Source organism: Thunnus albacares, chromosome 13 (assembly GCF_914725855.1).
Source record: "Thunnus albacares chromosome 13, fThuAlb1.1, whole genome shotgun sequence".
Taxonomy (NCBI): Eukaryota; Metazoa; Chordata; class Actinopteri; order Scombriformes; family Scombridae; genus Thunnus; species Thunnus albacares.
In genome coordinates, this window is record NC_058118.1 from 30,836,349 (window position 1) to 30,858,207 (window position 21,859).

At 40.6% G+C, this 21,859-nt stretch overlaps 3 protein-coding genes across 3 annotated transcripts; all 3 read left to right on the forward strand.

The window, feature by feature from the left end:
• Positions 1 to 7,852: 7,852 nt before the first annotated feature.
• LOC122995851 (odorant receptor 131-2-like) lies at positions 7,853 to 8,842 on the forward strand. The gene has a single exon (XM_044371233.1). It carries the CDS (start codon positions 7,853 to 7,855, stop codon positions 8,840 to 8,842), a length of 990 nt encoding a protein of 329 aa, XP_044227168.1.
• A 1,936-nt stretch (positions 8,843 to 10,778) lies between these two features.
• LOC122995852 (odorant receptor 131-2-like) lies at positions 10,779 to 11,762 on the forward strand. Its single transcript, XM_044371234.1, has one exon. The coding sequence runs from the start codon at positions 10,782 to 10,784 to the stop codon at positions 11,760 to 11,762; it is 981 nt and encodes a 326-aa protein (XP_044227169.1). The 5' UTR covers positions 10,779 to 10,781.
• A 6,721-nt stretch (positions 11,763 to 18,483) lies between these two features.
• On the forward strand, positions 18,484 to 19,473 carry LOC122995854 (odorant receptor 131-2-like). The gene has a single exon (XM_044371235.1). The coding sequence runs from the start codon at positions 18,484 to 18,486 to the stop codon at positions 19,471 to 19,473; it is 990 nt and encodes a 329-aa protein (XP_044227170.1).
• Positions 19,474 to 21,859: the final 2,386 nt, after the last annotated feature.

Below are 21,859 nucleotides of genomic sequence, written 5' to 3' on the forward strand. Positions count from 1 at the left end.
AAAGAAAGAGGGAAAGGGGGAGGGGGGACACAGAATAACAACAATCATAACAACAATCATAACAATAATGACAATGACAGAGCAGCAGCCAGGGAAGGATGCCAACAGGACTGTGAAGAACTGCAAAGTCTTGGCCCAGAACCCAGGGTTTCCTGTGAGATGAGAAAGCACAAAAAAACTCTGGGGAAGAAGCAAAGTTAGTGACATGCATTGATGTTACATGAATGCATACAGATGGAGAGGAGGAGGAGGAGAGAGGAGCTCAGTGCATTATGGGAAGTCCCCCAGCAGTCTAGGCCTATAGCAGCATAACTAAGGGCTGATCCAAGGCGAGCCTGGTCGGCCCTAACTATAAGCTTTATCAAAAAGGAAAGTTTTAAGCCTACTCTTAAACATAGAAAGGGTGTCTGCACCCTCGACCGAATCTGGAAGATGGTTCCACAAGAGAGGAGCCTGATAGCTGAAGGCTCTGCTTCCCATTCTACTTTTAAAGACTGTAGGAACCACCAGTAAGCTGCATTCTGGGAGCGCAGTGTTCTAGTGGGATAATACGGTACTATGAGCTCTTCAAGATATGATGGTGCCTGACCGTTAAGGGCTTTGTAAGTTAGGAGAAGGATTTTAAATTTTATTCTAGATTTTACAGGAAGCCAATGTAGCGAAGCTAACATGGGAGAAATATGATCTCTTTTTCTAGTTTTAGTCAGTACACGTGCAGCTGCATTCTGGACCAGCTGGAGAGTCCTTAGAGACTTGTTAGGGCAGCCTGATAATAAGGAATTGCAATAATCCAGCCTAGAAGTAACAAATGCAAGGACTAGTTTTTCTGCATCTTGTTGAGACAGGATGTGCCTGAATTTTTGCGATATTACTTAAGTGAAAAAAAGGTAGTCTTTGAAATTTGATTTATGTGGGAGTTAAAGGACATATTCTGATCAAAAATAACTCCCAGATTCCTTACGGTGGAGCTGGAGGCCAGGGTAATGCCATCCCGAGTAGCTATATCATTAGATAATGTGTTTCTAAGGTGTTTAGGGCCAAGCACAATAACTTCAGCTTTATCTGAGTTTAATAGTAGAAAATTACAGGTCATCCAGGTCTTTATGTCCTTAAGGCATGCTTGGAGATTAAGGCTGACCTATCCTGTATGTGGTTTTCTCGTCATGCTCATCAATCTGGCAATTGAAATAGCTCCTCTCACACTGGTGGTGATGGCTCTGGAGAGATATGTCGCTGTGCGCTACCCACTAAGGCACGCTACCATCATCACCATCAGAAACACAGGCATGGCTATTATTGTGGTTTGGGCATTTAGTTCACTAAAGTGAAAACTGTTTCCTGTCTTCTTACAGCATCTGGGTCCTCATTGTCTGCTCTTGTCGCAGGCTGTGGTGGCTGTCCACATCCAATACAGAGGACCATTCTTTAGTAAAGATAGGGGTAGTGATCTACCATTCATGCACAATTAAGTGTTTACATCACATGGGTCACATGGTGACACCTGAACTGGTTCCATTTGCTGAAGCAGCTGGGAAGTGAACATTGAATTTAGAATATATTATCACAGAACTTCTGTACAGCTGAATTCACACAGTAAGAAAGCAATGCATGCAACTCAACTGTATAACCATTGACTCTACATGTTATTGGTCGTCTAATGTACGCAAATTATCTTGCTTTTCGTTTGTCAAGCATACATTTGTGTCACATCCCCAAATTTAATCCAGGGGATGAAAGAGAGCAATACATAAAACAAAATCAATCAATCAATCAATCAATCTTTATTTATATAGTGCCATATCACAACAGAAGTCATCTCAAGGCACTTTTCACATAGAGCAGGTCAAGACCGTACTCTTTAATTTACAGAGACCCAACAATTCCCCCATGAGCAAGCACTTGGCGACAGCGGTAAGGAAAAACTCCCCTTTAACGGGTAGAAACCTCAAGCAGACCCCGGCTCTTGGTGGGCGGCCATCTGCTTTGACCGGTTGGGTTGAGAGAGAGAAAGAGAGAGGGAAAGGGGGAGGGGGGACAGAAGAAAAACAATGACAACAACAAATAACAACAAGCACAAGCAGCAACAGCCAGGGAAGGAAGCCATCAGGACTGTGAAGGACCGCGAAGGTTCGGCCCAGGAGTCAGGTTTTTCTGTGAGATGAGAAAGCACAAAAAACTCCGGGGAAGAAGCAAAGTTAGTGACATGCATTGATGTTACATGAATGCATACAGATGGAGAGGAGGAGGAGGAGAGAGGAGCTCAGTGCATCATGGGAAGTCCCCCAGTAGTCTAGGCCTATAGCAGCATAACTAAGGGCTGATCAAAGGCGAGCCTGGTCGGCCCTAACTATAAGCTTTATCAAAAAGGAAAGTTTTAAGCCTACTCTTAAACATAGAAAGGGTGTCTGCACCCCGGACTGAATCCGGTAGATGGTTCCATAGAAGAGGAGCCTGATAGCTGAAGGCTCTGCCTCCCATTCTACTTTTAAAGACTGTAGGGACCACCAGTAAGCCTGCATACTGGGAGCGCAGTGTTCTAGTGGGATAATACAGTATTATGAGCTCTTCAAGATATGATGGTGCCTGACCATTAAGGGCTTTGTAAGTTAGGAGAAGGATTTTAAATTCTATTCTAGATTTTACAGGAAGCCAATGTAGTGAAGCTAAAATGGGAGAAATGTGGTCTCTTTTTCTAGTTTTAGTCAATACACGTGCAGTTGCGTTCTGGACCAGCTGGAGAGTCTTTAGAGACTTGTTAGGGCAGCCTGATAATAAGGAATTGCAATAATCTAGCCTAGAAGTAACAAATGCGTGAACTAGTTTTTCTGCATCTTTTAGGGACAGGATGTGCCTGATTTTTGTGATATTACGTAAGTGAAAAAAGGCAGTCCTTGAAATTTGATTTATGTGGGAGTTAAAGGACATAACCTGATCAAAGATAACTCCCAGATTCCTTATGGTGGTGCTGGAGGCCAGGGTAATGCCATCCAGAGCAGCTTTATCATTAGATAATGTGTTTCTAAGGTGTTTAGGGCCAAGCACAATAACTTCAGTTTTATCTGAATTTAGTAGTAGAAAATTGCAGGTCATCCAGGTCTTTATGTCGTTAAGGCATGTTTGGAGTTTGTTTAACTGATTGGGTTCATCTGGCTTCATTGATAAATATAATTAGGTATCGTCTGCGTAACAATGAAAATTTATGGAGTGTTTCCTAATAATATTACCTAAAGGAAGCATATATAAGGTGAATAGAATTGGTCCAAGTACAGAACCTTGTGGAACTCCGTGTCTAACTTTTGCCTTCACGGAGGATTCATCATTCACATGTACAAACTGAAATCGGTCTGATAAATAGGACTTAAACCAGGTTAATGCAGTTCCTTTAATGCCAATTAAATGTTCCAGTCTCTGCAAAAGGATTTGATGGTCAATTGTGTCAAATGCAGCACTAAGATCTAACAGGACAAGTATAGAGACAAATCCTTTGTCTGATGCAGTTATGCATCAGACAAAGGATGCATAACTGCATAATGAGCCTGGGAGAAAGGAAGAAAAGGAAACTGATGCTTTCATGAAATAAAGAATTTACAATATAACAATAGTGGTAACTTCTGAAAAAAGGGGGAGGCTGGTCCCCCTATAACAGAGAAAACGGCCCAGGTATCAGCGGATAATTCGTAATTCATTTGTAATTCAAAAACCAAAAAATGGTAAATCTGTTATTTGTTTCAAAACAAAAAAAAACGTTTTTGGTGTCAGAATCAAATAATGAAAAACCAATCAACAAATTGGTTTTTGCCAATTCATTTTATCATTATTCCTATTTGGATTGAATATTGAACAGATCTGCGGACATTCAGCCAATTCGTTTTTGCATTTGAAACCAGTCACATGTTTTTTCGTAATTTTCATCAAAGTGTACATATGTAGTGTACACCACCACATCATCAAGATACATATTACAATGTGGGATCTCCTAACACCAAGTGCATCAGGCACTGAAAAGTGGGTGCATTGCTCATACCAAATGCCATCACTGTATACTGCAAAAAGTAGACAGGTGTTACAAATGCAGAGATGTCAGAAGCTCTGGGGGCTCAAAGGAAACTGCCAGTATCCCTTGAGCAGATCTAGCTTGGCGATGAACACAGCTGAACCAATGCTGTTGATGTAGTCTTCTGTGCAAGGTGAGGGGAAGGAATCTGGTACAGTTACTTCGTTAACTTTACAGAAGTCTTACAGAAACAAGGGGTGCCATCAGATTTCGGAGTTAGTAAACACAGAGAACTCCAGGGATTATAACTAGGCTTGGCTTAACAGTTTTCCAGCAAGCATTCAGCCTCTTTCTTCATTATCTCTCTTTCCTAAAATGTTTCCAAGCATGTTGTTGAATAGAAGCAGCAGAACTGACATCAATGTCATGCTGTAACACATTGATACAAGATGGCACATCACTTAACAGAGTGGGGTAGGAATGGAGTAAATGGACTACTTCATCGCACTGACATTCAGGCAGGTAAGAGAGTTGTGACTCAATATTTCAGAGAAACTCAAACAACCTACCACACTGCTGACCATCAGTAAGCTCTACCAAACCATCATCAGGCAAAGATCCAGCACAAACCAAAAAAGCCGATCTTTCACTGGGGGCAGCAGTCTCTGCAGATTTTCCTGCTTCCCCTGAGCAGCTTCTTGGGAATGATAGGACTTTAACATGTTAAAATGGCATAAGTGTGTTTTCCTTCTCCGCCCAGGTGTGTGGATAACATAATCGGTATTGGAGACTTTGCTGTCTACCACATGGGGACCTGAAAAGCTGGCAGTGAGGGCAGAGCCAGGCACTGGTAGTAAGACCAAAACCTGATTCCCAGACTGAACTGTTGCTCAACCACTTTCCTGTCAAACCACTTCTTCATACTACTCTGGGAGGAAGAAAGAGTTTCTCTTGCATTGGGTTCAATGCCAATGTTCAAATGTGCCTTGTGACTCTAGGTGGTACACACTGGACACTGAGTGAGAGACACCTAAAAACTGTAAAGTCTGTTTGAAAGTTGTAGAGAGAAAATTAGTTCCTTTTCTGGTGAGAGTCTGCACAACTTTTTGTAGCCCAAAGGTAGTAAAGAACTTTGTTAGAGCTCTAGTTATGGCTGATTCAGTGATCTTCCACAAAGAGATTACTTCAGGGAACTGGATGGAAGCACAATTACAGACAGCAGAACAGAAAGGACAGGAATACTGTCAAACTCAGCGCTAACACACACATCTTTTTTCCTGCAATAATCAAATTGACTGAAAGTAGGATTAGCCAAAAACTCATCCAAGTTAAATGTTGCCATTCTCATTCTCAAGCAAACACATGGACACACACAGGACAACACCATAGCTTTCACCAGGCTAAACTAGGCTAGGCTATGCTAGGCTAACATGAGATCCCCACCACTACAACTCACCCATATAACCACGGTCCACATTCACCACATCTACCAGTGGTGAATACAATGATCCGGATACTGGATGCCACACACAATGGTCAAATACTCTGCCTGACCTTACAAAAACAAATTCCCCCAGATCCTGCCTAACCCAAACTTTACCTACCTATCTTCTAGAGCATGCCGGGCCTGAGGTGACTTAAAAGGCTGAAACTTCAGTGGCCAGAGCCCTGAAACACCTAACTCCACCAGGGAACTTTATCCCTGCCTAGGGTTTACTTTACAAAAATAAGAAAGGCAAAATAAAAAGGGAATGCCCGATAGAAAGACTGATACAGCCCAGCGGGACACTCACCTATCTAACTGAGGGAGCCGTTGTAATGCTTAGTGACGGCTAGACAATGGACACCCGACACCAATACCCACTGCGACATCCACCAGAGACAACACACAAAAAACAATAAAACAATAAATGAACTTAATTGATAAACTTAAAACAATAAATAAATTTATTGGTCTTCTTTCGATTCTGGACGAGCCCCCAAAAGTGTTACGTCCCCAAATTTAAATTCAGGGGATGAAGCAGAGCAACACATTAAACAAACTCAGCCCAGGAGAAAGGAAGAAAGGGAAACTGATGTTTTCATGAAATAAAGCAAAAAAAAAAAGGGGGAGGCCGGTCCAGCTACAACAGAGACCACAAACAGTAGGCCAAACCAAAAATGATCACCACCCTCCCTTCCAAACAGGAGTAAAACCTACTGAACCTGGTACACGACCACTTGCATATGATTAATCACACACAAACAGCGCAAATGCTGCCAAATGACCCACTGGCCCCATTTATACCTCTCCTCAGGCTTTTTTAAGCTCTAGTCCTTCATCATCATCATTGCTCACAGGTATGATCCACCACCCACAGCAGAGTAGGAAGGGGGGAGGTGGAATCTGGAGAAACACGAGAGGAAAAACGCACACACATAGACACCTATGACACTAAGGCCGTAAGAATTTGTCATTTCCAGTTGACATTGTGGATGCATGTGATGTGCTACTGTGTGTACTTTGTATTATTTGTCCTGTGTTATTGTTTGTTTTTTTTGCTTTGTATTGTTTTGTTATTGTGCATATGTTTTAATTATGGGATTGCAAATGAAATTTTGCTGTAAGGTATCTCTGGTACAGTATGTAAAGCAATAACATTTATGTTTGATACTGTACATGGTCACTCACAAATAAAATAAATAAATAAACTAGTATCCTTTAGGATGAGGGGTTGACATTTCTTGTCATGTTTATGTTGAAAATAAAACTATATGTAGTTATACTATCTCTTCATTCAGTTAAACTTGAATGGATTAAAAGTTGTTTTTCCTTGTCTCCCTGAATCTCTACAACTAAAGTGGCAAGTACAAAGTTACGATGACCCATAGAGTCACAATGGCAACATTTATGAGAAAAATACACCAGTTTAAAAAAATACCAGGACTTTCCTATAACATGTTGTTATAATGTCTGTGTGTTTCAGGTCTGCCACGCTCCTCTCTGCATTTTTGGATTGCCTGCACCTGAACTGTTTCTGATCATCAGTGAAGCTGTATATCAAACCTCTGAACCAATGCTTCGGCCATTTTGCCACTGAGCTGCTGGTTGGGCTGGTGCTGTCGAGTTTGCTGTTCATACTGTGTTGCTGTCAGCACCTTGGATATGGCTCTGTGTAACTTGCTGATGATTTTCAGGAAGCTTTGTAGGGGTTCTCTGCCTTTTTTATTCTCTCCTTTTTTTCTCCTGTTTTGTGGCTAGCCAGGCAGCGTAGCATCGTCCTTTTTTCCATTCTGTAACAAGTGAGACTTTTCTTTTCTAGTTAGAGAGGGATTTTGTTTGGTGTTTTGGCCTTGGAGACCCTGACACCGAAGTTGCTTCCTTTTCTTTTACTATATCAGTCAGTTTATCTGTCAATAATCCTTTTTGTTAATAAATGGTGCTCCCTGTTACACTTTGCAATTGTTTTAGTGGCCTCTCTCTCACAGTTTTTGCATAGGGTTTTGGGTCACCTAATTATGTTACTCCTTGTGTCCCCCTCTAGACAGTAAAGGTCGTAACACATGTCCAAGTAGAATCCCAAACCACATCTGTTAACGGTGCTGACGTAATGTCACATGAGCAAGGTGGGAAGACATAGTTCATAAACAACATGTGAGAGCAGGCAAACCCTGCAGACCAGCTCTGCATACATGGAAACAAGCTGCTTACTGTCTGCACAGGGTAAAAGCATATCAATGATTGTGGGTTTTAGATGTGAACTAAGAGGTCTTCACTGCTTTAAAGATGGGATGTTGTCACTGTTAGAGATACAAACTAGACAGCATTTATATATATCAACAGGTTAATCTTTTTGATGTTTATAGTGTTTCTTTAAGATGTTGTACGCAAATCAGTCGCAGACCAACATCACTGTTGGACTGCAGTATCAGGAGTTACTGGGATTAGTGATGTTTTCCATTCTGACGTCAGTGCCATGCTGTGTGTTTCTCTTCATTAATGGGACCATGCTATTCACCATGAGGAGTAAACCTGTGTTTCGAGAGACCTCCCGTTACATTCTTCTGTATAACCTCCTTTTTGGAGACACAGTACAGATGGCACAGAGTCAGTTAATGTACATTCTGGCTGCTTGTAGATTAAGGCTGACCTATCCTGTATGTGGTGTTCTTGTTATGCTCGCCGAGCTCACAAACAAAATCTCTCCTCTCACACTGGTGTTGATGTCTCTGGAGAGATATGTAGCTGTGTGCTACCCACTGAGGCACACTACCATCATCACTGTCAGAAACACTGGGGTGGCCATATGTGTGATCTGGACCTTCAGTTCAGTAAATGTCCTCACTCAAGTTTTATTGATGTTAAATTTTCGGTTTGAAGACCTTGTGAGCATGCAGATGGCAGACTTTTGTGGCAAAGAAAGTATGACGCTTGATCAAATATCAGATCTTTATGAAAAAGCCTACACTTGTTTTCTGTTTGTTTTAGCCGGTATGGTAGTCACTTGTTCCTATGTTGGTGTGATGATAGCAGCCAGATCAGCTTCCACAGACCAAAGTTCAGCCAGTAAAGCTCGTAAAACACTGCTGCTGCATCTGGTGCAGCTGGGCCTCGGTCTCTCTTCAACTATATACAACCCATTACTGTTCTTCATCTCCAAAATCCTCGACAGAATCATATTTGTGCGCATCCAGATTGTTATTTATTTTTGTATTATCATCCTTCCCAGATGTCTGAGTGCTCTTATCTATGGAATCAGAGACCAGACCATCAGACCTGTTCTCATGTACCATCTATGCTGCCAGTGGAGATGCTTACCTTTGCTCTCAGTTGTCCCAACCAAGGCTAACATCATACTTGTCACTTAATAAATCTCCATATATTCAACTACATAGAGAATAGAAAAGTCAAGTGAGTTCCTGATGCTATTGTTATCTGTTATATACAAATATATTGTGATCTGTTACATATAAATGTACACTGAAATAAAATTATGTGGCTTATGGTATTATGCCCCGCTCTACTTGAATTGTACATAGTAATCACATAGTTTCTTCTTACTTGAACTGAGTGCAGACTGCACTCCCATAGCTGTAACATTACAGACAGTAGGTAGTTAGAGGGTCAGTCAAAGCACACCATTGAAATTACTGCAACCTTGAATTTTCATTCAAGAGATAAAGTCTACTTAGAGAATTAGAAAGTTTTTTATGCAAGAAAATGTAATCAAGCAGAAGAGTAAGTGAAACAGGGCGTGCAATAATTAAGTCACAAGAAGATATGACATAACATCTGTCATACATATATTTGTGGGAGTGGGAGAAATCTTGTGCTACTGTTAATGTCCAACATGATGACGGAGACATTAGGTAACGTTAAGTCTGTTTATTTGCTGCGTCGCATGTAGTTTTAAGTGGAAAATCTGCAACTCTCATTTAAGGGCACAACGTCCAGTTCATAACAGGGCATAGCAAACCGGCCGTGTGGGTAATTAATTTTAGAAGGGGCTTTACAGCCACACTCCGGGACATCCATGGCACTGGCTGTTTGGCTGTGGTATAATTCCTGCTCTGTGATAGAGATATAGAACTTAAAACTGTTCCCTTCAAAGAGACTGTCATCCTTTGATGTCAGTGTACTGTTTGCCAGCATCTCCACTAGGGCCATGGAAGTGGATATTAAATAGCAGCTAACACAGGACCTCAGCTGGCAAATTAGAACCAACCTGAACTTGTGCCAGATCATCCGACTACTAAAGCTGTGCTGTGATAGCATGTTTGTGAACAAATGGGATTTTTATGAACAAACTATAGGAACAGCCCTTGTAGCCCTTGTAGCTAACTTGCACATAAAATATTTCCTTAACAACAGCTTCTCCTGCCCTGTAGTGCCATCTATAAGCCTGTTGTACTTGGATATAAACAGGGCCAATATGTCCTTAAGCTCTTCATAATTAATGTTTGCACTTCTTTACAAGTTGGTGAATCAAAGACTATAAACCTTCATAAGTTTTGTCAGCTGGTTGTGAATTCCTAGCACAAAGAATATGACTGTTTCACCGTCAAGAGTCACTCAGTGGTGAAGTTGTTCTCTACTGGGGTCCCTTGGATGAGGCCCTCATTTCTTACTCAGCTACCTTTTGGGATGTGCAACTGTTGTCAGATGGGTTGTGACAACCTCTTTCTATCCTGTAGAACTGATGGGGTTGAATTTTCTGTCCATCACAAAGGACAAGGGGGAAACTGTCTTTGTTGACTAACCTTTTTAAAGGAAGATCATCATGCCCTCACTCAGGTCATGAGTTATTCATCCACAGACCCTCTTTTTACAATTATTATAATAAAACATCAATAACAACAACAAAAATAAACAATACCACACTACTCATAATTCTATCATGTTGTATGATGTAATTCCTCTCACATTATTTACCAATTCCCTGGTCCATGTCATCATGTCTCCCATAACGGCACTCAGCATTTTTTACAACACTATTGCTTACATGTGAAGGTGTCAGGTGAAGTGGGTGTGAGGACTGAGCTCATATAGTCTGTGAAAGCAGGCAAACGCTGCAGAGCAGCACTGCCGACACTGAAACAGACAAGGCCTCTAACCTACTAACTGTCTGCACAGGATAAATGTATGTGGATGATTCAGATTTTTGCATGTGAACTCATCAACAGGTATCTGTGCTCCAAATACGAAGGATCTTCACTCTTATGGGAACACAAACTGTACAAGATTCATTGTGACTTTGTACTTCAATAACATCAACAGTTTCATATTTTTATTACAGGATTCTCTAATATGTTGTATGCAAATCAGTCTCAGACCAACATCACTGTCGGACTGCAGTATCAGGAGCTACTGGGAACAGTGTTGTTTGCCATTCTGACGTCAGTGACATGCTGTGTGTTTCTTTCCATTAATGGGACCATGTTATTCACTTTGAGGAGTAAACCTGTGTTTCGAGAGACCTCCCGTTACATTCTTCTGTATAACCTCCTTTTTGGAGACACTGTACTGCTGGCTCATAGCCAGTTAATGTACATTCTAGGTGCTTGTAGATTAAGGCTGACCTATCCTGTATGTGGTGTTCTTATTATGCTCGCCAGTCTCACAAACAAAATCTCTCCTCTCACACTGGTAGTGATGTCTCTGGAGAGATATGTAGCTGTATGCTACCCACTGAGGCACACTACCATCATCACTGTCAGAAACACTGGGGTGGCCATATGTGTGATCTGGACCTTCAGTTCAGTAAATGTCCTCACTCAAGTTTTATTGATGTTAAATTTTCAGTTTGAAGACCTTGTGAGCATGCAGATGGCAGACTTTTGTGGCAAAGACAGTATGATGCTTGATCAAATATCAGATCTTTATGAAAAAGCCTACACTTGTTTTCTGTTTGTTTCAGCCGGTATGGCAGTCGCTTTTTCCTATGTTGGTGTGATGATAGCAGCCAGATCAGCTTCCACAGACCAAAGTTCAGCCAGTAAAGCTCGTAAAACACTGCTGCTGCATCTGGTGCAGCTGGGCCTCAGTCTGTCTTCAACTATACACAACCCATTACTGTTCTTTATCTCCAAAAACGTAAACAGGATCATATTTGTGCGCATCCAGATTGTTATTTATTTTTGTATTATCATCCTTCCCAGATGTCTGAGTGCTCTTATCTATGGAATCAGAGACCAGACCATCAGACCTGTTCTCATGTACCATCTATGCTGCCAGTGGAGATGCTTACCTTTGCTCTCAGTTGTCCCAACCAAGGCTAATGTCACTTAATAAATCTCCATATATTCAACTACATAGAGAATAGAAAAGTCAAGTGAGTTCCTGATGCTATTGTTAACTGTTATATACATATATATTGTGATCTGTTACATATAAATGTACACTGAAATAAAATTATGTGGCTTATGGTATTATGCCCCGCTCTACTTGAATTGTACATAGTAATCACATAGTTTCTTCTTACTTGAACTGAGTGCAGACTGCACTCCCATAACTGTAACATTACAGACAGTAGGTAATTAGAGGGTCAGTCAAAGCACATAATTGAAATTACTGCAACCTTGAATTTTCATTCAAGAGACAAAGTCTACTTAGAGAATTAGAAAGTTTTTTATGTAAGAAAATGTAATCAAGCAGAAGAGTAAGTGAAACAGAGGACGTGCAATAATTAAGTCACAAGAAGATATGACATAACATCTGACTTCTAACAACTTATTTTCTAATATTGACAACAGGATAGTTTTTCAGTCATAGCTTATACACACAATTGAAAAGTTCTTTACTCCTCAGCCATGACATGAGTTTACATGGCTAGTAACAACTGTAGAGGGCATTCAAATTAAGTGCAGCCCATAAAGTTAAAATACAAGTGTGTTTGTATTTGTCTGTTGATATTTAGTCATTTGCATGAACTGAGTCCAAATTGTTAGCAAACCTGTGCACAAACTAGTTAACAACACTAATATCTGCCGTTACAAAATATGTAAAAATGATTTCCTTGCACAGTATCAGAAAATTAAACCACTAGAGCAGCTGTCCTACTGATAAATCCTGAGCTCCATCAGAGCTGTCTAAAAAATTTTATTTCAGAAAATAAAGTTTAATTTTATTTCTCCTAGAGAGTTCCTCACACTGCTTGACATATTTTAAAAAGCAATACAGCCTACAAGGACTGGAAGAGGTAGAGTTTAATGTCCACAGTAAGTGGCTGTGTCGTGTTCCAGCACTGTTGGACATGCCTGTTTTTTTCCCCCCACTCTTCTATCTTTACGCACAGGGTCGATTTTTGTTGGTCCAGTTTGCACATGATAGAAAAAAAAATATTATTGCAACAGCACAAATGGGCCTATAGGTTGCCAGCTACCTGGAAGCAGTGGTGCAGCATCCCCAGCACCCCTACTTTCCAAGGCTATGGATATAGACAAGGCCAATATGTTCTTAAGCTCTTAATACTTATGGGTCATATTTGCAGTTCTTTACAAGTTGGTGAATCAAAGACTATAAGCCTTCACAAGTTTTCTCAGCTGGTTGTGCATTCCTAGCACAAAGAATATGACTGTTTCACCGTCAAGAGTCACTCAGTAGTGAAGTTGTTCTCTACTGGGGTCTCTTGGACGAGGTCCTTATTTCAATCAATCAATCAATCAATCAATTTTTATTTATATAGCGCCAAATCACAACAAAAGTCATCTCAAGGCACTTTTCACATAGAGCAGTTCAAGACCGTACTCTTTAATTTACAGAGACCCAACATTCCCCCATGAGCAGCACTTGGTGACAGCGGTAAGGAAAAACTCCCCTTTAACAAAACCTCCAGCAGAACCCGGCTCTTGGTGGGCAGCCATCTGCTTTGACCGGTTAGGTTGAGAGAGAAAAAGAAAGAGGGAAAGGGGGAGGGGGGACACAGAATAACAACAATCATAACAACAATCATAACAATAATGACAATGACAGAGCAGCAGCCAGGGAAGGATGCCAACAGGACTGTGAAGGACCGCAAAGGTTTCGGCCCAGAACCCAGGGTTTCCTGTGAGATGAGAAAGCACAAAAAAACTCTGGGGAAGAAGCAAAGTTAGTGACATGCATTGATGTTACATGAATGCATACAGATGGAGAGGAGGAGGAGGAGAGAGGAGCTCAGTGCATTATGGGAAGTCCCCCAGCAGTCTAGGCCTATAGCAGCATAACTAAGGGCTGATCCAAGGCGAGCCTGGTCGGCCCTAACTATAAGCTTTATCAAAAAGGAAAGTTTTAAGCCTACTCTTAAACATAGAGAGGGTGTCTGCACCCCCAGACCAAATCTGGAAGATGATTCCACAAGAGAGGAGCCTGATAGCTGAAGGCTCTGCCTCCCATTCTACTTTTAAAGACTGTAGGAACCACCAGTAAGCTGCATACTGGGAGCAAAGTGTTCTAGTGGGATAATACGGTATTATGAGCTCTTCAAAATATGATGGTGCCTGACCATTAAGGGCTTTGTAAGTTAGGAGAAGGATTTTAAATTTTATTCTAGATTTTACAGGAAGCCAATGTAGCGAAGCTAAAATGGGAGAAATGTGATCTCTTTTTCTAGTTTTAGTCAGTACACGTGCAGCTGCATTCTGGACCAGCTGGAGAGTCCTTAGAGACTTGTTAGGGCAGCCTGATAATAAGGAATTGCAATAATCCAGCCTATAAGTAACAAATGCAAGGACTAGTTTTTCTGCATCTTGTTGAGACAGGATGTGCCTGAATTTTGCGATATTACTTAAGTGAAAAAAGGCAGTCTTTGAAATTTAAAGGACATATTCTGATCAAAAATAACTCCCAGATTCTTACGGTGGAGCTGGAGGCCAGGGTAATGCCATCCTGAGTAGCTATATCATTAGATAATGTGTTTCTAAGGTGTTTAGGGCCAAGCACAATAACTTCAGTTTTATCTGAGTTTAATAGTAGAAAATTGCAGGTCATCCAGGTCTTTATGTCCTTAAGGCATGCTTGGAGATTAAGGCTGACCTATCCTGTATGTGGTTTTCTCGTCATGCTCATCAATCTTGCAATTGAAATATCTCCTCTCACACTGGTGGTGATGGCTCTGGAGAGATATGTCGCTGTGTGCTACCCACTAAGGCACGCTACCATCATCACCATCAGAAACACAGGCATGGCTATTATTGTGGTTTGGGCATTTAGTTCACTAAAGTGAAAACTGTTTCCTGTCTTCTTACAGCATCTGGGTCCTCATTGTCTGCTCTTGTTGCAGGCTGTGGTGGCTGTCCACATCCAATACAGAGGACCATTCTTTAGTGACGATAGGGGTAGTGATCTACCATTCATGCACAATTAAGTTTTCACATCACATGGGTCACATGGTGACACCTGAACTGGTTCCATTTGCTGAAGCAGCTGGGAAGTGAACATTGAATTTAGAATATATTATCACAGAACTTCTGTACAGCTGAATTCACACAGTAAGAAAGCAATGCATGCAACTCAACTGTATAACCATTGACTCTACATGTTATTGGTCATCTCATGTACGCAAATTATCTTGCTTTTAGTTTGTCAAGCATACATTTGTGTCACATCCCCAAATTTAATCCAGGGGATGAAAGAGAGCAATACATAAAACAAAATGAGCCTGGGAGAAAGGAAGAAAAGGAAACTGATGCTTTCATGAAATAAAGAATTTACAATATAACAATAGTGGTAACTTAAAGCTGGCCTTTTCTGAAAAAAGGGGGAGGCTGGTCCCCATATAACAGAGAAAACGGTCCAGGTATCAGCGGATAATTCGTAATTCATTTGTAATTCAAAAACCAAAAAACGGTAAATCTGTTATTTGTTTAAAAACAAAAAAAAAAAACGTTTTTGGTGTCAGAATCAAATAATGAAAAACCAATCAACAAATTGGTTTTTGCCAATTCATTTTATCATTATTCCTTTTTGGATTGAATATCCAACAGATCTGCAGACATTCAGCCAATTCGTTTTTGCATTTGAAACCAAAAACGGAAGTCACATGTTTTTTTCGTAATTTTCATCAAAGTGTACATATGTAGTGTACACCACCACATCATCAAGATACATATTACAATGTGGGATCTCCTAACACCAAGTGCATCAGGCACTGAAAAGTGGGTGCATTGCTCATACCAAATGCTGTGTACTTCAAAAAGTAGACAGGTGTTACAAATGCAGAGATGTCAGAAGCTCTGGGGCTCAAAGGAAACTGCCAGTATCCCTTGAGCAGATCTAGCTTGGCAATGAACACAGCTGAACCAATGCTGTCAATGTCTGAACTGTTGCTCAACCACTTTACTGTCAAACCACTTCTTCATACTACTCTGGGAGGAAGAGAGAGCTTCTCTTGCCGATTCGGAGGCACAATGCAGCTGTTCCCTACACTAGGAGACAAAATCCAACACATTAGTCTTTGAAGAAGAACCAGAAATGAACTGCTCTTTGAACACTTTCTTAGGGCCCAAGAGACTCCTGTTTAGCATCATGGATGGCAAAGAGAACAAATGGGTACCCTTCATCCCAGCTTCTTCTTGTATCATGACAGTACTTTCTCAACACTGACTTCAGGGTTTAATGCCAATGTTCAAATGTGCCTTGTGACTCTAGGTGGTACACACTGGACACTGAGTGAGAGACACCTAAAAACTGTAAAGTCTGTTTGAAAGTTGTAGAGAGAAAATTAGTTCCTTTTCTAGTGAGGGTCTGCAAAACTTTTTGTAGCCCAAAGGTAGTAAAGAACTTTGTTAGAGCTCTAGTTATGGCTGATTCAGTGATCTTCCACAAAGAGATTACTTCAGGGAACTGGATGGAAGCACAATTACAGACAGCAGAACAGACAGGACAGGAATACTGTCAAACTCAGCGCTAACACACACATCCTTTTTCCTGCAATAATCAAATTGACTGACAGTAGGATTAGCCAAAAACTCATCCAAGTTAAATGTTGCCATTCTCATTCTCAAGCAAACACATGGACACACACAGGACAACACCATAGCTTTCATCAGGCCAAACTAGGCTAGGCTATGCTAGGCTAACATGAGATCCCCACCACTACAACTCACCCATATAACTACGGTCCACATTCACCACATCTACCAATGGTGAATACAATGATCCTGATACTGGATGCCACACACACAATGGTCAAATACTCTGCCTGACCTTACAAAAACAAATTCCCCCAGGTCCTGCCTAACCCAAACTTTACCTACCTATCTTCTAGAGCATGCCGGGCCTGAGGTGACTTAAAAGGCTGAAACTTCAGTGGCCAGAGCCCTGAAACACCTACCTCCACCAGGAAACTTTATCCCTGCCTAGGGTTTACTTTACAAAAATAAGAAAGGCAAAATAAAAAAGGAATGCCCGATAGAAAGACTGATACAGCCCAGCTGGACACTCACCTATCTAACTGAGGGAGCCGTTGTAATGCTTAGTGAAGGCTAGACAATGGACACCCCAACACCAATACCCACTGTGACATCCACGGGAGACAACACACAAAAAACAATAAAACAATAAATGAACTTAATTGATAAACTTAAAACAATAAATAAATTTACTGGTCTTCTTTCGATTCTGGACGAGCCCCCAAATGTGTTACGTCCCCAAATTTAAATTCAGGGGATGAAACAGAGCAACACATTAAACAAAATCAGCCCAGGAGAAAGGAAGAAAGGGAAACTGATGTTTTCATGAAATAAAGCAAAAAAAAGGGGGGAGGCTGGTCCAGCTACAACAGAGACCACAAACAGTAGGCCAAACCAAAAATGATCACCACCCTCCCTTCCAAACAGAAGTAAAACCTACTGAACCTGGTACACGACCACTTGCATATGATTAATCACACACACACAGCGCAAATGCTGCCAAATGACCCACTGGCCCCGTTTATACCTCTCCTCAGGCTTTTTTAAGCTCCAGGCCTTCATCATCATCATTGCTCACAGGTATGATCCACCACCCACAGCAGAGTAGGAAGGGGGGAGGTGGAACCTGGAGAAACACAATAGGAAAAACACACACATATAGACACCTACGAAACTAAGGCCGTAAGAATTTGTCATTTCCAGTTGACATTGTGGATGCATGTGATGTGCTACTGTGTGTAACTTTGTATTATTTGTCCTGTGTTATTGTTTGTTTTTTTTCTTCGTATTGTTTTGTTATTGTGCATATGTTTTAATTATGGAATTGCAAATGAAATTTTGCTGTAAGGTATCTCTGGTACAGTATGTAAAGCAATAACATTTATGTTTGATATTGTACATGGTCACTCACAAATAAAATAAATAAATAAACTAGTATCCTTTAGGATGAGGGGTTGACATTTCTTTTTTTGCTCTCCCTTTTTTCTCCTGTTTTGTGGCTAGCCAGGCAGCATAGCATTGCCCTTTTTTCCATTCTGTAACAAGTGAGACTTTTCTTTTCTAGTTAGAGAGGGATTTTGTTTGGTGTTTTGGCCTTGGAGACCCTGACACCGAAGTTGCTTCCTTTTCTTTTACTATATCAGTCAGTTTATCTGTCAATAATCCTTTTTGTTAATAAATGGTGCTCCCTGTTACACTTTGCAATTGTTTTAGTGGCCTCTCTCTCACAGTTTTTGCATAGGGTTTTGGGTCACCTAATTATGTTACTCCTTGTGTCCCCCTCTAGACAGTAAAGGTCATAACACATGTCCAAGTAGAATCCCAAACCACATCTGTTAACAGTGCTGACGTAATGTCACATGAGCAAGGTGGAAAGACATAGTTCATAAACAACATGTGAGAGCAGGCAAACCCTGCAGACCAGCTCTGCATACATGGAAACAAGCTGCTTACTGTCTGCACAGGGTAAAAGCATATCAATGATTGTGGGTTTTAGATGTGAACTAAGAGGTCTTCCCTGCTTTAAAGATGGGATGTTGTCACTGTTAGAGATACAAACTAGACAGCATTTATATATATCAACAGGTTAATCTTTTTGATGTTTATAGTGTTTCTTTAAGATGTTGTACGCAAATCAGTCGCAGACCAACATCACTGTCGGACTGCAGTATCAGGAGTTACTGGGATTAGTGATGTTTTCCATTCTGACGTCAGTGCCATGCTGTGTGTTTCTCTTCATTAATGGGACCATGCTATTCACCATGAGGAGTAAACCTGTGTTTCGAGAGACCTCCCGTTACATTCTTCTGTATAACCTCCTTTTTGGAGACACTGTACAGATGGCACAGAGTCAGTTAATGTACATTCTGGCTGCTTGTAGATTAAGGCTGACCTATGCTGTATGCGGTGTTCTTGTTATGCTCGCCGAGCTCACGAATAAAATCTCTCCTCTCACACTGGTGTTGATGTCTCTGGAGAGATATGTAGCTGTGTGCTACCCACTGAGGCACACTGCTATCATCACTATCAGAAACACTGGGGTGGCCATATGTGTGATCTGGACCTTCAGTTCAGTAAATGTCCTCACTCAAGTTTTATTGATGTTAAATTTTCAGTTTGAAGACCTTGTGAGCATGCAGATGGCAGACTTTTGTGGCAAAGAAAGTATGACGCTTGATCAAATATCAGATCTTTATGAAAAAGGCTACACTTGTTTTCTGTTTGTTTTAGCCGGTATGGCAGTCACTTTTTCCTATGTTGGTGTGATGATAGCAGCCAGATCAGCTTCCACAGACCAAAGTTCAGCCAGTAAAGCTCGTAAAACACTGCTGCTGCATCTGGTGCAGCTGGGCCTCAGTCTCTCTTCAGCTATACACAACCCATTACTGTTCTTCATCTCCAAAAACCTAAACAGGATCATATTTGTGCGCATCCAGATTGTTATTTATTTTTGTATTACCATCCTTCCCAGATGTCTGAGTGCTCTTATCTATGGAATCAGAGACCAGACCATCAGACCTGTTCTCATGTACCATCTATGCTGCCAGTGGAGATGTTTACCTTTGCTCTCAGTTGTCCCAACCAAGGCTAACATCATACTTGTCACTTAATAAATCTCCATATATTCAACTACATAGAGAATAGAAAAGTCAAGTGAGTTCCTGATGCTATTGTGATCTGTTATGTATAAATGTACACTGAAATAAAATAATGTGGCTTATGGTATTATGCCCCGCTCTACTTGAATTGTACATAGTAATCACATAGTTTCTTCTTACTTGAACTGAGTGCGGACTGCACTCCCATAGCTGTAACATTACAGACAGTAGGTAGTTAGAGGGTCAGTCAAAGCACATAATTGAAATTTCTGCAACTTTGAATTTTCATTCAAGAGATAAAGTCTACTTAGAGAATTATAAAGTTTTTTATGTAAGAAAATGTAATCAAGCAGAAGAGTCAGTGAAACAGAGGACGTGCAATAATCAAGTCACAAGAAGATATGACATAACATCTGACTTCTAACAACTTATTTTCTAATATTGACAACAGGATAGTTATACTTTTCAGTCATAGCTTATACACACAATTGAAAAGTTCTTTACTCCTCAGCCATGACATGAGTTTACATGGCTAGTAAGAGCTGTAGAGAGCATTCAAATTAAGTGAACTCTTATTTCAACATGCTTGTTACTGCAAATTGTCATTGCATGGCACTGCAGCCCATGAACTTCAAATATGAGTGTGTTTGTATTTGTCTGTTGATATTTAGTCATTTGCATGAATTGAATCCAAATTGTTAGCAAAGCTGTGCACAAACTAGTTAACAAGCAGAAGAGTGAGTGAAACAGAGGACATGCAATAATTAAGTCACAAGAAGATATGACATAACATCTGACTTCTAACAACTTATTTTCTAATATTGACAACAGGATAGTTTTTCAGTCATAGCTTATACACACAATTGAAAAGTTCTTTACTCCTCAGCCATGACATGAGTTTACATGGCTAGTAACAACTGTAGAGGGCATTCAAATTAAGTGAACTCTTATTTCAACATGCTTGTTACTGCAAATTTGCAATGTCATTGCATGGCACTGCAGCCCATGAACTTCAAATATGAGTGTGTTTGTATTTGTCTGTTGATATTTAGTCATTTGCATGAATTGAATCCAAATTGTTAGCAAGCCTGTGCACAAACTAGTTAACAAGCAGAAGAGTAAGTGAAACAGAGGACGTGCAATAATTAAGTCACAAGAAGATATGACATAACATCTGACTTCTAACAACTTATTTTCTAATATTGACAACAGGATAGTTTTTCAGTCATAGCTTATACACACAAATGAAAAGTTCTTTACTCCTCAGCCATGACATGAGTTTACATGGCTAGTAACAACTGTAGAGGGCATTCAAATTAAGTGCAGCCCATGAAGTTAAAATACAAGTGTGTTTGTATTTGTCTGTTGATATTTAGTCATTTGCATGAACTGAGTCCAAATTGTTAGCAAACCTGTGCACAAACTAGTTAACAACACTAATATCTGCTGTTACAAAATATGTAAAAATGATTTCCTTGCACAGTATCAGAAAATTAAACCACTAGAGCAGCTGTCCTCCTGATAAATCCTGAGCTCCATCAGAGCTGTCTAAAAAATTTTATTTCAGAAAATAAAGTTTAGTTCTATTTCTCCTAGAGAGTTCCTCACACTGCTTGACATTATTTAAAAAGCAATACAGCCTACAAGGACTGGAAGAGGTAGAGTTTAATGTCCACAGTAAGCGGCTGTGTCGCGTTCCAGCACTGTTGGACATGCCTGTTTTTTCCCCACTCTTCTATCTTTACGCACAGGGTCGATTTTTGTTGGTCCGGCTTGCACATGATAGAAAAAAAAATATTATTGCAACAACACAAATGGGCCTATAGGTTGCCAGCTACCTGGAAGCAGTGGTGCAGCATCCCCAACACCCCTACTTTCCAAGGCTATGGATATAGACAAGGCCAATATGTTCTTAAGCTCTTAATACTTATGGGTCATATTTGCAGTTCTTTACAAGTTGGTGAATCAAAGACTATAAACCTACATAAGTTTTCTCAGCTGGTTGTGCATTCCTAGCACAAAGAATATGACTGTTTCACCGTCAAGAGTCACTCAGTAGTGAAGTTGTTCTCTACTGGGGTCTCTTGGACAAGGTCCTTATTTCAATCAATCAATCAATCAATTTTTATTTATATAGCGCCAAATCACAACAAAAGTCATCTCAAGGCACTTTTTACATAGAGCAGGTCAAGACTGTACTCTTTAATTTACAGAGACCCAACAATTCCCCCATGAGCAGCACTTGGTGACAGAGGTTAGGACAAACTCCCCTTTAACGGGTAGAAACCTCCAGCAGAACCCGGCACTTGGTGGGCGGCCATCTGCTTTGACCGGTTGGGTTGAGAGAGAAAAAGAAAGAGGGAAAGGGGGAGGGGGGACACAGAATAACAACAATCAT